This window comes from Chenopodium album, chromosome 12 (assembly GCF_948465745.1).
Source record: "Chenopodium album chromosome 12, dcCheAlbu1.1, whole genome shotgun sequence".
Lineage (NCBI taxonomy): Eukaryota > Viridiplantae > Streptophyta > Magnoliopsida > Caryophyllales > Amaranthaceae > Chenopodium > Chenopodium album.
This window is the reverse complement of record NC_137845.1, coordinates 1813052-1827502: the sequence shown is the minus strand read 5'-3', so window position 1 is coordinate 1827502 and position 14451 is coordinate 1813052. Positions and strand designations below refer to the sequence as shown.

The 14451-nt window shown below is 37.4% G+C and overlaps 2 protein-coding genes across 2 annotated transcripts; both read left to right on the top strand.

Annotated features, from left to right (window-relative positions):
- The first annotated feature begins 260 nt into the window (after positions 1-260).
- Positions 261-5439, top strand: LOC145569988 (uncharacterized). Its single transcript, XM_081628963.1, has 3 exons — positions 261-551; positions 744-4921; positions 5156-5439. Exon 2 carries the CDS (start codon positions 880-882, stop codon positions 4861-4863), a length of 3984 nt encoding a protein of 1327 aa, XP_081485089.1. The 5' UTR covers positions 261-551; positions 744-879; the 3' UTR covers positions 4864-4921; positions 5156-5439.
- Positions 5440-10861: 5422 nt separating this feature from the next.
- Positions 10862-14002, top strand: LOC145572760 (putative respiratory burst oxidase homolog protein H). Its single transcript, XM_081631729.1, has 12 exons — positions 10862-11108; positions 11404-11566; positions 11687-11735; positions 11844-11972; positions 12101-12250; positions 12506-12598; positions 12685-12800; positions 12928-13045; positions 13198-13262; positions 13367-13523; positions 13639-13752; positions 13859-14002. Exons 1-12 carry the CDS (start codon positions 10862-10864, stop codon positions 14000-14002), a joined length of 1545 nt encoding a protein of 514 aa, XP_081487855.1.
- The last annotated feature ends 449 nt before the right edge of the window (positions 14003-14451 follow it).

Here is a 14451-nt window from a genome sequence, read left to right as displayed (position 1 = left end):
CAAAAATATAAAATGATTTGTGTCAAAAAAAAAAAAAATGATATTATTACTAAATTAATAAATAAAAATCCAAAAAAAAAGGGGCAAAACGCAGCGTTGCATTAAGAAAAGAACAGGCTCTGCAACGGTCTGGGCTTGGTATGAGTCTCCGTCTCTCTCTTAACAACAACAACAAAAAACTCTTTTCTCTCGTCTTCCTTTCTCTTTGTTTCTTGGTTTTCTCTCTCTTCTGAAAATAAACCTTTCCTCTTTAACTCTCTCTCTCCTCCTCTTCTTCTCTCCTCTTTTCTTCTTCTCAATCAATTCATGCCCTTTTTCGTCATTTTCTCTTAATCACACGCCCATTATTCCTCCACGTCTGCTTCGTCTTCTTCCTCCCTTCGATGTTTATATAACCGCCTCTCCTCTTTTCTCTCTCTTTCTTTTTCTATTTCACTCTACTTTTTCTAGGGTTTTCTGGGTTTCGCTGCTTTCACGGCATTCTTCGATTTCATACTTTCATGGCTGCTCACTCCTTATTAATTTGCTGTTTCTGCGAATCGTCAAATTAGGTATTTTTTTGATCTTATTGATTTTTGAATTGTGTTTCTTATTGGTTGTATTTGTTTTTGAGGCATTGTTGATTGATTTTTTTTTTTGTTTGGGGTGTGTGATTGTTTTTTGTTTTTGTTGTTTTTTCCCGCTAGTTTGTTGTTTTGGTTTTAAGTTTTGAAAATTTTGATGTTGGAATTGGTTGTTTCTAGGGTTTTGATTGGAATTTCGATTTGATCAATTGAGGTCGTCTGGTTTTGGGGTTGAGTTGTGAGCCAGGGAATAAGAATTCGAGTGTGTTGAGCTGAGTTGGGGAGGAGGTTAGTGTGTGTTTAATGGTTATGTTTGATGGCTATTGAAAAGAACAACGTTAAGGCGGTGTCACGGTTGGATTCCGAGTTTTCTGTGGGGAGTAGGAGTAGGGAGAGTATGTCGAGTGATGATGATGAGTTTCGTAGGAGGAATTCCGGGGATTCTGAGGATGATGATGAATTTGATGATGCTGATTCTGGGGCAGGATCAGATGATTTTGATTTGTTGGATTTAGGGGAAACCGGGTCTGAATTTTGCCAAGTTGGGGACCAGACTTGTTGCATCCCTTTTGAGCTTTATGATCTTCCTGATTTACATGGGATTTTGTCGTTGGATGTTTGGAATGATTGCTTGACTGAGGAAGAGAGGTTCGGGCTCACAAAGTATCTGCCTGACATGGATCAGGAGATGTTCATGCTGACCTTGAAGGAGCTGTTTGGAGGTGGAAATTTCCATTTTGGCAGTCCTATAACTAAGTTAAATCAGATGTTGAAGGGAGGGCTGTGTGAGCCGAGAGTTGCTCTGTATCGCCAGGGGCTGAATTTCTTTCAGATACACCAGCACACTCATTTATTGCGGAGGTATCAGGATTCAATGGTCAGTAATTTCTTACTCATGAAGGAAGCTTGGCAGAAATGCAAGGGTTATAGCATTGAGGAGAAATTGCGTGTTTGGAATATAGCGAAAAGTCAAAAGAGTTTGATGGGGGAAAGGAATGAGTACATGGGGTCTGAGTCTTCAGAAAGGGAGTCGGGTGAGGCTTTGCTGAGGTCAAAGAGACGGAATGCTGGGAAGAAAGCAGGATATGATCCTCTATATGGTGCCAGTCCTGCTTTTGATTTCTCTGGGGGAAGGGGAGGATCTGGTGATGTTACCAAATATGGGCAGCAAAATCCAAAAGGATTGTTGAAGGTGGCTGGAATGAGAAACCCTTCTCTGAATATAGTATCATCACGTGTCCATTCTCGTGTCTATGGCCACCAGAACATGAACTCTGGTGCCCATGGCTCAGACGTGGTTGCCTCTAGGATGGGCAAGGCAGCTATGCATGATATTATGACAACTAGTGGGGATGAAGAGCAAGAGATGTATGGCATTGCTACCCAGAGATATTGGAATGGTATGGATGGAAATATGATGGTTAAGGGCAGGCCTGTCAGGTCAACAAAAAACCATGAAGCTTTTGTAGATGATGAATGTGATGGTGAGAATTATGCAAGTCGGCATCAATCTTCAAAGCCTGATTTAGCTGCTCATGGTAGGAACTTGAACATTAATCAGCTGTCTGATATTAAAGTCTTAACTGCCAAGCCGTCAAATGTGAGAGGTTTGCAGGATTCTTCCAGAAGGGCCAAGTATATTGATCCTGTATACAACCAACAAACGAGACCTGCTAAAGGCCGTTCTTCACAGCTTGCTTTGAAAAGGAATCTGGCTGGCTATGCAGATGCTTCGGAACCATATTGGATGAAGAATCAACAGGGAGAGGCATACTTAACTGATCCTTCGTTTGATTATGAGGGTATTGATGTTGAGACCAGGAAACTAAAGGTGGGCAGAGAATTTCCTGATCATAGATTTACATCTCTGCAAGTTTCCCAACAGGTAGAGGATAGAACCTTTCATCCAGTGAAGCGAGCAAAGCTTTATTCAGAGAATTTTAGAGGGGCTGCAGTGCGAAAGGGAGGGTCTAGTATATTTCCCTTAAATGGTGATAGAGTGTTTCATGGAGGTGAAGAAACAGAGTCTGACTCATCTGATCAACATGAGGCAGACCAGGATAACAGTTCTCTGATCATGTCCAAGCGAGCAAAACATGGGCGTATGGATATTTCTCAGTCTTCCTTGTCCAGGTCAATTTTGGACGAGAAGAAGGTGAAACGGAATAAGAAGGGAGTTAAAGGAAGTGTTTTGACTCGTGAAGGGATGCTACCTGACTCTAGTACAATGGCTAATTTTGAAAGGCATTTCCCAAGGCCAGAGATAGAATCTTATCCCTCAAAAATGAGGCAAAACTTTGCCACAAGAGTGGCAGAGGATTATTATTATGGTGGCAGTTTTGGAAACTCATGTTTTGAAAGTGATATGAAATCAACTTACAGACTTGGAAGGAATGGCCTAGTTCTATCTGAGGTTGCTGGAAGCTCTCCTATTTCCATGAATATGCCCTCATCTGTGGAGAGAAGGCAGAAAGGAAATGTTGGCTATGATTTTTCCTTGCAGTCCAAGAACATGAGAGGTTACAATCTTGAAGAGAATGGGGTTATATTTGATGGCAATCCAATGGGCAGAGGTTCCAGGGACTTGGATACTACTACATTAGTCGGTTGCACTTCATCCACTAAGAAGAAGAAGAAGAGAAAGGAAGTTTTTGCAGAAATTAATGGGCAAGATGGATCTGATTACATGACATCTCATCAGCTGCTTTCTGATTCCATGCCCTTGAAGAATTGGGCCAAAAAAAGATTGGAGATAGAGTGTGGTTCCCCAGGTGCCAGTACATCAGAAGTTCCTGTTCTAGAGGCAGTGATTGCAGATCCAGAGCCAGATATTAAACCTCAAAAGAAGCCATTTGTTCCAATAACACCTACTGTACATACTGGTTTCTCTTTCTCCATTGTTCACCTTCTTTCAGCTGTTCGCATGGCATTGATTACTCCCAGTCCTGATGGAGCTTTGGAGGGCCAGAAGCATAATGAGAACACTGGAACAGAACCTGAAGATAAGAACGTGAAGCAAGAATGTGGAAATGGTTCTGTGGAACGGTTAGATATGAACATTCAATGTCCTGAAAACTCAAATGTTCCTTCTGTAACAGTTCAGGAAATTGTGAATCGTGTAAGATCTAGTCCTGGGGATCCTTGTATTCTTGAGACTCAGGAGCCACTTCAAGATCTAGTTAGAGGAGTTTTGAAGATTTTCTCATCCAAAACAGCACCCCTGGGAGCCAAGGGTTGGAAGCCTCTGATATGTTATGAGAAGTCCGCCAAATGCTGGTCTTGGACTGGACCAGTTTCACAGATTTCAACAGACCATGAAACCTCTGAGGAGTTGACTTCCCCAGAGGCTTGGAACATTTCTCGTAAAATGCTTGTAAAGTTGGTTGATTCATATGCCAATTGGCTTAAAAGTGGTCAAGAGACTCTGCAGCAAATTGGCAGCCTTCCTCCACCACCACAGGAGTTGATGCAGCTAAATTTTGATGAAAAAGAAAGGTTCAGGGACTTGAGAGCTCAGAAGAGTCTAACTACCATTACCCGAAGCTCTGATGAAGTTAGGGATTATTTCCGCAAGGAAGAGCAACTGAGGTATTCAGTTCCTGATAGAGCATTCTCTTATACCGCTGCTGATGGTAAGAAATCTATAGTTGCTCCATTGAGAAGATGTGGTGGTAAGCCGACTTCAAAAGCTCGAGATCATTTCATGTTGAAACGTGATAGACCTCCTCATGTTACCATCCTTTGCCTTGTCAGAGATGCAGCTTCTAGATTACCGGGGAGCATTGGTACCAGAGCTGATGTTTGCACTTTGATAAGAGACTCTCAGTATATTGTGGAGGATGTCACTGATTCTCAGGTTAATCAGGTTGTTAGTGGGGCCCTGGATCGTTTACATTATGAGCGTGATCCATGTGTACAGTTTGATGGAGAGAGGAAATTGTGGGTTTACTTGCATAGAGAACGGGAAGAAGAGGATTTTGAGGATGATGGTACCTCATCTACCAAGAAATGGAAGAGGCAGAAGAAAGATGTAACTGAGCAAGATGACCAAGTTACTGTTGCTTGCCAGGGTAACATAGAAAATAATGGATTTGATTTGAGCTCTGATCTCAATGTTGTGCCGATAGGCCTAAATAGTGAAAAAACATCAGATGTAATTCATGATGATACAGGACAAAGAACAGAAGACAATGCAAAGGCTAGTCACATGCCTGATGAAGCGGCTTCCCAGCAAATGCTGGAAAGTAGATTGCAGTGCCAAGATGTCTCAGCAAAAGAAGAATTTATTGACGAAACATAGAAGAAAATAGAGATGGGTCGGACTTGTTGGAGCATTCTCCTAAGCGGTGTTTTCTCAGGTATTAAATATGTATACTCTCTCTTTCTCACTCTCTCTCTCCTGTATGTGTGTTGGATAAAAATATGAATATATGTTGTAATTTTAGTTATGTTGAGTACTCTTTGGACTGAATTGGAGCATCCCTTTATATGGCCTGGTTGTTATTCATGTTATACATGGTCTCATTTTCAGTACTATTGTAATTGAATTTTCCTGGACAACTCATGAGAATTTTTTTTTTGTTTTTTTGCAGGATTAAGCTCTTGTATGTTGGCCTTCCTGTCAAAGTCTTGACGATGTATGATATATATTACGAGGTGCTACATTTCTTTTTTGTGTATTACTGATATTAAAGCTAATCCAAAAGGTAGAGGAGAAAATGGATAAAAAAAAGTAAATGGTCGAAAATTGGTTGTCTTGTGAATACAGCTAGTATAGTTAGGCTTTTTTCAACATCTACAGCTTGGTAAATAATGTATTTGAATTGAATAGTATCATAACTTCGAAATCAAAGTCTCTCCATATCAGATTCTTTTATTGTTTCTGTTAATTTAGTCTGCTTTGGCATATATCCCTTATCTAATGCTTGCTTCTGCATATGTCAAGTAATTACTAGATCAAGAACGATGAGCCAAAAATTTCACCTTTATGTTGCCATGCCTTGATGTTGTGCTATACAGACAATAAAACTATCCTTAATACTTGTGTGACATCAGTCTGAACAGACAAATTCTTGCAAAAGCTGGCATGGAATGCCAGGACAGGACCATGAGTTGGGGATGAACCAGCGGTTTCATTTCTGAGAATCATCTTTGACCACTTAAATTTACCTCTTCCATTGATGAGCACTCTCATCAAGAACTTAAGTGGGATTGAGATGGAACTCAGATGTCGGCTCATTTCTTACAGATGCTGTTGTCTGTTTTCCGTGTGTGCTTTCTGGTTGATATTACAGGAAACTGACGAGTGTCTTTAGTTGTGGTTGCAGCTGTGCTGCAACCCCTTGAATGTTTAAATTTCATTAATGGTTTAACTTAAAAGCTTGAATATGTGAATACCCTATGCACAGGGATCCTGTTTTTCCTTGCATCGGAGTTCTAGTTTTATTGAATTAAGCCAAATTCGCTGATGTATTAGTGCAAGGCAGCTGGTGCATGTATTGATGTTTTCTTTGCCTGTCGCCATGGCTGATGGCTCCATGCTATTTGTCACAGGTACTGGAGTGGTGACATTGATATAAGATTATATCTTTTTAATTTCTAAATTTTATTGGCTTAGTTTTATTAAAATTAGTCACTTGAGTGGTTTTAAATCAGTATTTAGTTGATTTAACCGATTACAAGTTTATGTTTGTATTTCAATTTCTGCTGTTTTACTGGATTATTGGTATGAGATTTTGCATGATTGATGCATTTCCATTTGTAGTTTGGTACACTTGTAGGATTTGGTACCAATTTTATTTTATACACAAAAATTGATTTTTTACAATTCTTTTTAATTTTTTCAAAAGAAAAAACCCTTTGAATTAGCATTGTATTTAGTTCAGGAATAGAGAACGGGTCTACACTCCTACAGGCTACAGATCATCTTTGACTTACTTGAAATACTTTATTTTCTTGCTGTACTTTGTTTGACATCAGTTGCCCCCTACTAAGTACTGCCTGCTTGACCAGGCTCTCATCTTTCTCCAGAAACGTTCATGCTAGTATATATTTAAACTTAATATTTAAATTTTAGATGTGTTGTTTTGAGTCTCTCTCTCAAGCATCAACCCACCCGCATCGCAGAACCTTGAAAACCTAAGAACCCGTCATTTTCGTGATTGATTGTTGGGTTAGTTCAGATGACCAACAAGAAGAGCAGAGGAGATTCATCAAACCAGATGCTGCTTAACGATAAAGATGTATTGGATCAAATCAGGGCTCTGGCAAGGTCGCTATTATTTCCGACACTAACATTTATCAAAGGTAGTTCCTGGGAAGACACCAAGAAGAGGTTCAAAGCGAATGCTGTGGGTGGCAAGCTCTTTAAAGATAAATTTCGTCTAGTGATTGGTAAAATTGTTTACCTTTCCTTTGACTTTCGGATTTTCTGCTTTTAGTTCTATACAACTTGGAAAAAATGGATTTTTTTTCATCTTCTTATCACTAATTTAATCGATGTTATCTACTAAACATAATAAAGGAATCGGTTTCTGTGTACTGTTCAATAAATAACAGAGTACTGTATGTTTATTAAGTTATCATCTTTAACAGAGTAATCAAAGTCTGTTTTAAAGCAATGCGATATCATCTCCATTTTTTTTAATGCCATTCCCAGGTGAAGAAAAAGAGAGACTTTGGGAAAATTAGTAGTGCGTTGGGGAATGTTGATTTTATTTTATCACGATTTATTATTACTTACCAAAGGAGTATTTGTGCAAGTTGCAAAGCCTGCAATATTTCTTTCTCACCCACCACCACATCCTAACCTTCACGCTCACTTAAACCTCCACCACCATATCATGACTGACCATGACCACAATACTCGCGTTACCACTGCAACTAAGCTACGGGCAGATCCAAATTTTCTGTAGCCCATGCCGTTAAGCATTTATAGAATCTCCCAATTACGAGTGTTTGATGTCCTTTCGAACTGTACCAATCCCTAATCAAGAATATGATATGAATTATAGACTACAAAAATACACATTAATTAATTGATATGAAATCATTGATTAGGACGATAAGATTCCTTGTTTATGAGAAGTTGGTATAGTCTGACAATTTTTGGACAGAGTATGTATAGATTTTTAATTTTTTTTCACCAACACTAATCGAAAGCCTTCTTCAAAATCTTTTATTAGAAATGAGTGATTCAGAAGAATTTGCGGGCGAATTGTATGATATGTTGGCAAGGCGACTGAAGTTGGATCCTTCAAAAGGGATAACAATTGATGAGATGAGAATGTTTTGGGAAGATATGACTAGTCAAGATTTTGATATCCGTTTGCAGATCTTCATTGACATGTAAGCTGATTATTTGATGGCCACTTTTGTATGTCTCCCACTATTTTCTTCCTTTGATTTGCTCCCAAGAAATGGTCGAGTCTTGATGGATTTTGTACATTGTAGGTGTGACAAAGATGGAGATGGGATGTTATCGAAAGATGAGGTTTGCAAGGTAATGAATTCGAATGATTCTTCAATGGTACGTCTTTTCAATTACAGTGAAACTCACAACTAACATGAAGTTCCCTTTTATTTGAACATTAGGCGATACTTTTAAGTGCCTCTGCTAACCAACTTGAGAAAGTCAAGTCACAAGCAGAAAATTATGCATCTTTGATCATGGAAAAGCTGGACTCAGATTACCAAGGATATATAGAGGTCTTTTGTAGCTTTATTCGTCTTTCCCTTTTTAGCTTTTGATACTGAAGGTCTGAAGTGCCAATAATAATATACAGTTGTGGCAACTTGAAGCATTTTTAGAGGAAATGTGGACTTCGACCAATCACCGAATCCATGGGATTGACTTGGATCGTCAACCAACATGTCCAAGAATGTGAGAAGACAACAAAACCATATTATAAGGAGTAATATGGTTTCAGCATTTTACTCTCCACTGCAAGAAATCAATCTAAGACAAAAAATGAGCCTGACTTTTATAAATCTGCTGTTTTACAGTTTTCAAAATATAAACATCAAAGGCCTATGTGGAACTCCAGAGAAGAGTTACAAAGAGTATGAAATTCTCTTACTTATTGGAATCGGCACTGGAGCAGCTTTTTTCACCAGCATCCTCAAGGATCTTTTAAATAACTTGAGGGAAAGCAGCACACAGGTACCTAACTTAGCATCTGAACGCTGCTCAGTGTCAGTTCTTTAAATATCATTCTGAGATCTTCTAGGATCTTGTTTGAGTCATTGAGTGAGTACGGTTTTTCTGAAATGAATGCAGGATGTTGAGAGCAGAAAGAGGCCTGAAAAGGCGTACTTTTATTGGGTTACAAGTGAAGAGGGCTCCTTTGATTTGTTTAAGGATGTCGTGGATGATATTGCACAATATGATTCAGATGTGGGTATTGCTAGACCAAGTAATTCATTTCATATTTAGCAATTAACTTGTCATGTACTTCAGTACTTGATCTATTTTTTGTTCTAGTGCTGATCAATTAACCAATTTCCCTTTATTTACTTCGGAACTTCAATTAACAGAATGTGATAGAAATCTGTTACTACTTGACTAGTGTGTATGAAGAAGGTGATGCTCGATCTGTACTTGTACAAATGGTACAATCATTGCAGTATGCTAGGAACAGAGTTGATGTGATTTCTGAAAGCCAGGTAAAATAAACTTTCCACCAGTCGGTTAGATCGATTACCTTAATACATGATCTCTTTTATCAGCTGTCAGTTTGTTAAGTCTAACATAGAATTTGAACAGATAAAAACATATTTTGCAAATCCTGAATGGTACAAGGTAGGTGAGAAACTAGCTGCCACACACAAATAAAAAAAAAATAGGTAATTTTTTTTTCCAAGTATCTGAATTCCGAAAGGGACAGTAATTTAGTTATGTTTGATTTTGTTGTACTTGACATAGCGCCTTGAATAATTAATGTTTGAATCTGTATCATCAGGTGTATTTTGTTGTGGAAATCAAAGTGAGATAAAATTACTGCGGAGGTTTTGTAAATACAGTATGTTGGCCTTAATATTACCTTCCACTTCCACAAGGAGAATTTTTAGAGTTCAGATACAGAAAAAAAAAACCTGTAGGGAAAATAACAAATGAATGCGAACCTGTCTGATTTATTGCTCAGGATTCATTCCCTTCAATCTTCTCTGGATGTTCAAGAGTTTATAACAATTTGCTCAGCTAGTTCAATATAAAAGGAGATAAGAACTCTGTTACACTCGTATTGTGAATGTTTATGTAAAGTTTTATTGGGACTTACAGAGTATTTGTTACTTACTGATGATTTCTGTGGAATATGAACCTCGTTTCATTTCTTTCAGGAACAACTACCTAATATCAAAATTCTGGTTTACGTAATGGTGTAATAATACTATTTAGTGCTCCGTAACCTTCTTTGAGTACGCATGTAAAATTAATCTTCATCAAAGGGGCATATGATGCTTTGGAAACTTTGACACCCAGAAAATTGATCAGTGATCCCTTTTTAAGGCTATAGTTTATGACATATCTTAACCAGATCCCAACATATCATGAATACCGTTTAGCAAAAATAATAATACCGGTTAATTAGTTCCATCAATGTAGTTTTGTTCATTACAGAGCGAGGAGATGAAGTTAGACAAACTTACACAATAAAGATGCAATTTCATGATGTGCTGGCTAAGTGTTTTAATTTGGCCTTGATCCCTAACAAAACCCTTCAAGTTCCACCACTGGATTTGTCAAAAAAAAAAAAGAAAAAGGTGGCGATTACAATATCTTTGAGCCATCAGGGGATATATTCAAACACTAACAACGCGATATAAGCATGCACATATTTTATTTTACAATAAAGTAGTTCTATAAAAAGCCAGCAGGTTTGATAACAACTAAAATTGACAGATTAAGTGGTTTGCCTCAATAAGATCAAGAACGTGTTATCTACACTAAACTACTGCTTACCATTTCTACTTTTTACTTGGTATAAAGTTATAATCACTTCGATTTTATATAACTGCTAACTGTACTTTGGTTGCCAATCTTGCATTCAGTTGCAGTGCATTCCCTGTATCAAGGTTACTAACTCATTGAACCCGCTTTCATTCGAGCCATTTAAAGCTTCATACTATCATTAGGTAATCACAATGTTTTGATTTAGTCATTTCTTGAGTGTTTACCCAAAAAACCTTTAATCTTTATTTTACATCGGAAACTTTCTATCAGAAGTTTTTACTGATCAAAAATTTTCTATAATTCTATCAGAACTCAGAAGCTTTTACTAACAGTGAGAGGAGGGGCAATGGATTATGTTGAAATCACCATGGATGTAGAGGGAGATTTGCCACTAATGAAGATTGATGAAAAAACTTCCGAAGTCGAAAGTCCAAAGCTTAAACTATCAAAAGGTATATTTGCAAGAAATGTAGCTGAACTTCATGGTCTTTGTCGAAATATTCCAACGTCAAGCCTAAAGCCAAATCTAAGATTTCTTGATGGCGTTCCCTGGAAATCCATCGAAAAGAGGTTTAGAGAGAGTGCTGTTGATGGTGTGCTCGCGAAAGATAAATTTGGTGTTGTCTTGGTACAATTCCTACATTCTACCAAGTATTTTGTGTGTTTTACCGTTTTTATTTGTGTACTATACATCGTTCTTACATAGTAAAAAAATGGCATCTTTTCGAAATACAAGTATAATCAATAAATAGTTTATATATTCTTGTGATGCACAACCTGTAACACAATTAAGCAAATGACTTTGGGATAAGGTTTTACGTAAGTTCTATACATGATTTCGTATATTTGTTGCTAGTTATAATTATGAATGATTATTTGGAAATGAAGGAATGGAAGATTCAGCAGAGTTCGCGATGGAGATATATAACGTATTTGCAAAAAGATTAATATTGAATACTTCAATTGGGATCGAAATGGAGGTAATGAATGAAATATGGTCGCTGATGAACTCGCAAGACTTTGAAGTCCTGTTGCAACTCTTCTTTGACTTGTAAGTTGGCAAATTATTATTCTTTCACTCTATTCTTTCTCTTATTTGCTTTCTAAGCTAGAAAAGGTTCAGTCTAGCTTGATGGTTTGTTTTTCTTTCTTTTTTTTCTTCGTTTTGTAGTTGTGACAAGAATAGTGATGGGAAATTATCAGAAGAAGAAATTCGCGAGGTGAAGAATTCGAAAGATTTTCCTAAAAGTTTTAATCATAGTAAATTATCTTGCACATCACTGACTTGATGAGTCACTTGACGTTCCCTTTGTTTGATCCTGCCTCAGGCTATCGAGTTAAGTGCCTCGACTAACAAGCTCTTTAGTGGCTCGACTAACAAGCTCAAGACAGAAGCGGCAGACTATGCAAGATTGATCATGAACGAGCTTGATCCTGACGACTTGGGATTTATAGAGGCTTGTCTTTCAATCTTATACCTCATATTATCTCCGTCCTATGACTCCTATCAGTAACAAACTTGTCATTCCTTTCCGGCCTTTTAGTAGTCTAGCTTCTGATACCGAAAACTATTGATATTATACAGATTAGGGAATTAGAAACATTATTCTCAAGGCATATGATGAGGACTTCAACCAACTACGAATCCCGTGTGGAGATGCTGAGAGCTTTAAAAAGAACAACATTTCCTGAAAAATTCTGGAAATCAGTATCTAGTACTAAAAATACTTTTCAGGTATGCATAATATATTATATATCATATACTGTATTTATGTACTTGTATTAAAGAGCTTAAATATTTCCTTTAATTCACCCTTTTAGAAGTTATGCATATCATTTGCTAGTGATTATCTATGCTTTTGGTTGTACTTGGCTCTGATATCATGTAAAATGTAATATAAAAAAGGTACCTAAAAGAATTTAATTCACATGTCACAAAATCATTAATCATCTATACTTTTCCATGTTCGACTCCTGATCATCAATGCAGAAATGGATGCATCTCATGGTCCCAGTATGCTACAATGCTTATGACCGAGGACTAACATTCATGTATCTAAGCCATCCAGTCATCTTCGTAAAGGTCTTCTTTGATCTTTTTGTAATGGATGTACTCATTTTTCTGCTGAAAGTTGGGAAACAATCAGATTTTACCTCCACACTTTTCAGGTTGTCATATATCAAGGAAATTTTCTAGCGTTATACATGAGAAAACGTCCTGGATTTAAGTACAGGATTGGAATGTACGTGCTCTTCAAGTGTCCTATGATCTCGAGCTCTGAATGGTAATCAGTTTAACTGCTAAGCAAATTCGTATGATTTCAAAATTCTCATTTTCTTATAAAAGATCGATGCACATTTTCATTCAGCAGTTGATATAATCATTCAAAATGAGATTCCTATTTGCAACAGGCATCCCTTTTCTATCGTTTCAGCTCCAGATGATGACTACATATGTGTTCTTATTAGTACCTCCATGGGGGAGTGGGCTGCGACACTTCAGGAAATATTTGAAACGGCCACAACATCTGTAAGCCAAGATAAATGAAATTCGAATAATTAATTGTCTTAATTTGCTGTTCTTTTCCATGAAATTTGTCTGCAACCAAATGACTTTTTTTGTCCTAATGGGTGATCTTCAGAAATTAGACCGTCTGACTTATGAATTTGGTTTCTTACAAGTCTTCAGTGAATCATGAGATCGGAAATGAGAGAGCAGCGAGTGATTCTGATCCTCAACCAAAATTGTGAGAGCATCATTCCTCTAAGATCACACTGTATTATAAGATGTGTTTGCATTTCACTTTCCACTGCAATGGTTAAGATGTACCTGTTCTGTATTATGTTGTAGCATTCCGCACATAATTATGAAAGGCCCGTATGGAGTTCCAGCACAGGATTACAAGAAGTACGATATTGTTTTGCTCATTGGCTTTGGCCTTGGAGCAACTCTTAATTTCAGCATCCTTCAGGATCTCTTAAACAACTTACAGGACAGCAGGACACAGGTACTGAGCCTGCAGGAAAACACTGCTCGACATCGATTCTTTGAGCATGATTGTGTCCTGTGATATAGATCTTTTAAGATATTGTGTCATGTGGGTGTTTCTGAAACGAATGCAGGGTATAGAGAGAAAAAAGGTGCCTCAAACTTACTTCTACTGGGTTACAAGTAACCAAATCTCCTTTGATGTGTTTAAGGGTGTATTTGACAAAACTGCAGAATACGTTTCAGATGTAGGTGTCATTAGACCATGAAATAAGCCCAATTCATTCTTATAAACATTTATTGATCGATTATATAACCACTTTCCCTGCATTTTCTCTGAATATTGGTTAACAGAATGTGATCGAAATGAATAACTACTTGACTAGTGTGTATGAAGAAGGTGATGCTCGATCTGCACTTATTCAGATAGCGCAGTCATTGCAGTATGCTAAGAGTGGAGTAGATGTGATCTCTGGAACTCGGGTAATTCAACTTTAACTTGTTCGATTCACTTAATTTGGTTACCTTAATATCGAGTTCTATATTATCTGCCTCTGCTTAAAGTCTAACATGAAATCTGCACAGATAAAAACACATTTTGGAACACCTAACTGGACTAAAGTGTTTGTGCGACTAGCTACCAAACACAAATCACAAAAAATAGGTAAATTTTTTCTAATTACCCGAAAGTGATTAATCAAGTTTGCTATCCATAATTTAAGAGAAATTAAACAATCTAGAGGGTTGTTTTGTTGTTCTTGGCTAATTAATTCTATAATTTGATTATATTGTTAATAATGTAGGTGTTTATTATAGTGGAAGCAAAGAACAAAGGAAACTGTTAAAGAAGCTTTGCAGAGATTTCAGCCAAAACACAACTCATTTCCACTTTCAGTTCCAAAAGGAGGACTGATGTGGATCATATCTTATGAATTTTTATTTTCTTG

What these genes read in the sequence shown, in the direction of transcription:
- LOC145569988 (XM_081628963.1), top strand. Translation starts at nt 880, where the DNA reads ATGGCTATTGAAAAGAACAACGTTAAGGCGGTGTCACGGTTGGATTCC.
- LOC145572760 (XM_081631729.1), top strand. Translation starts at nt 10,862, where the DNA reads ATGGATTATGTTGAAATCACCATGGATGTAGAGGGAGATTTGCCACTA. An exon ending in CAGAAGAAGAAATTCGCGAG is followed by an intron (nt 11,736 to 11,843) that starts GTGAAGAATTCG and finishes ATCCTGCCTCAG; the next exon opens with GCTATCGAGTTAAGTGCCTC. An exon ending in ACGACTTGGGATTTATAGAG is followed by an intron (nt 11,973 to 12,100) that starts GCTTGTCTTTCA and finishes GATATTATACAG; the next exon opens with ATTAGGGAATTAGAAACATT.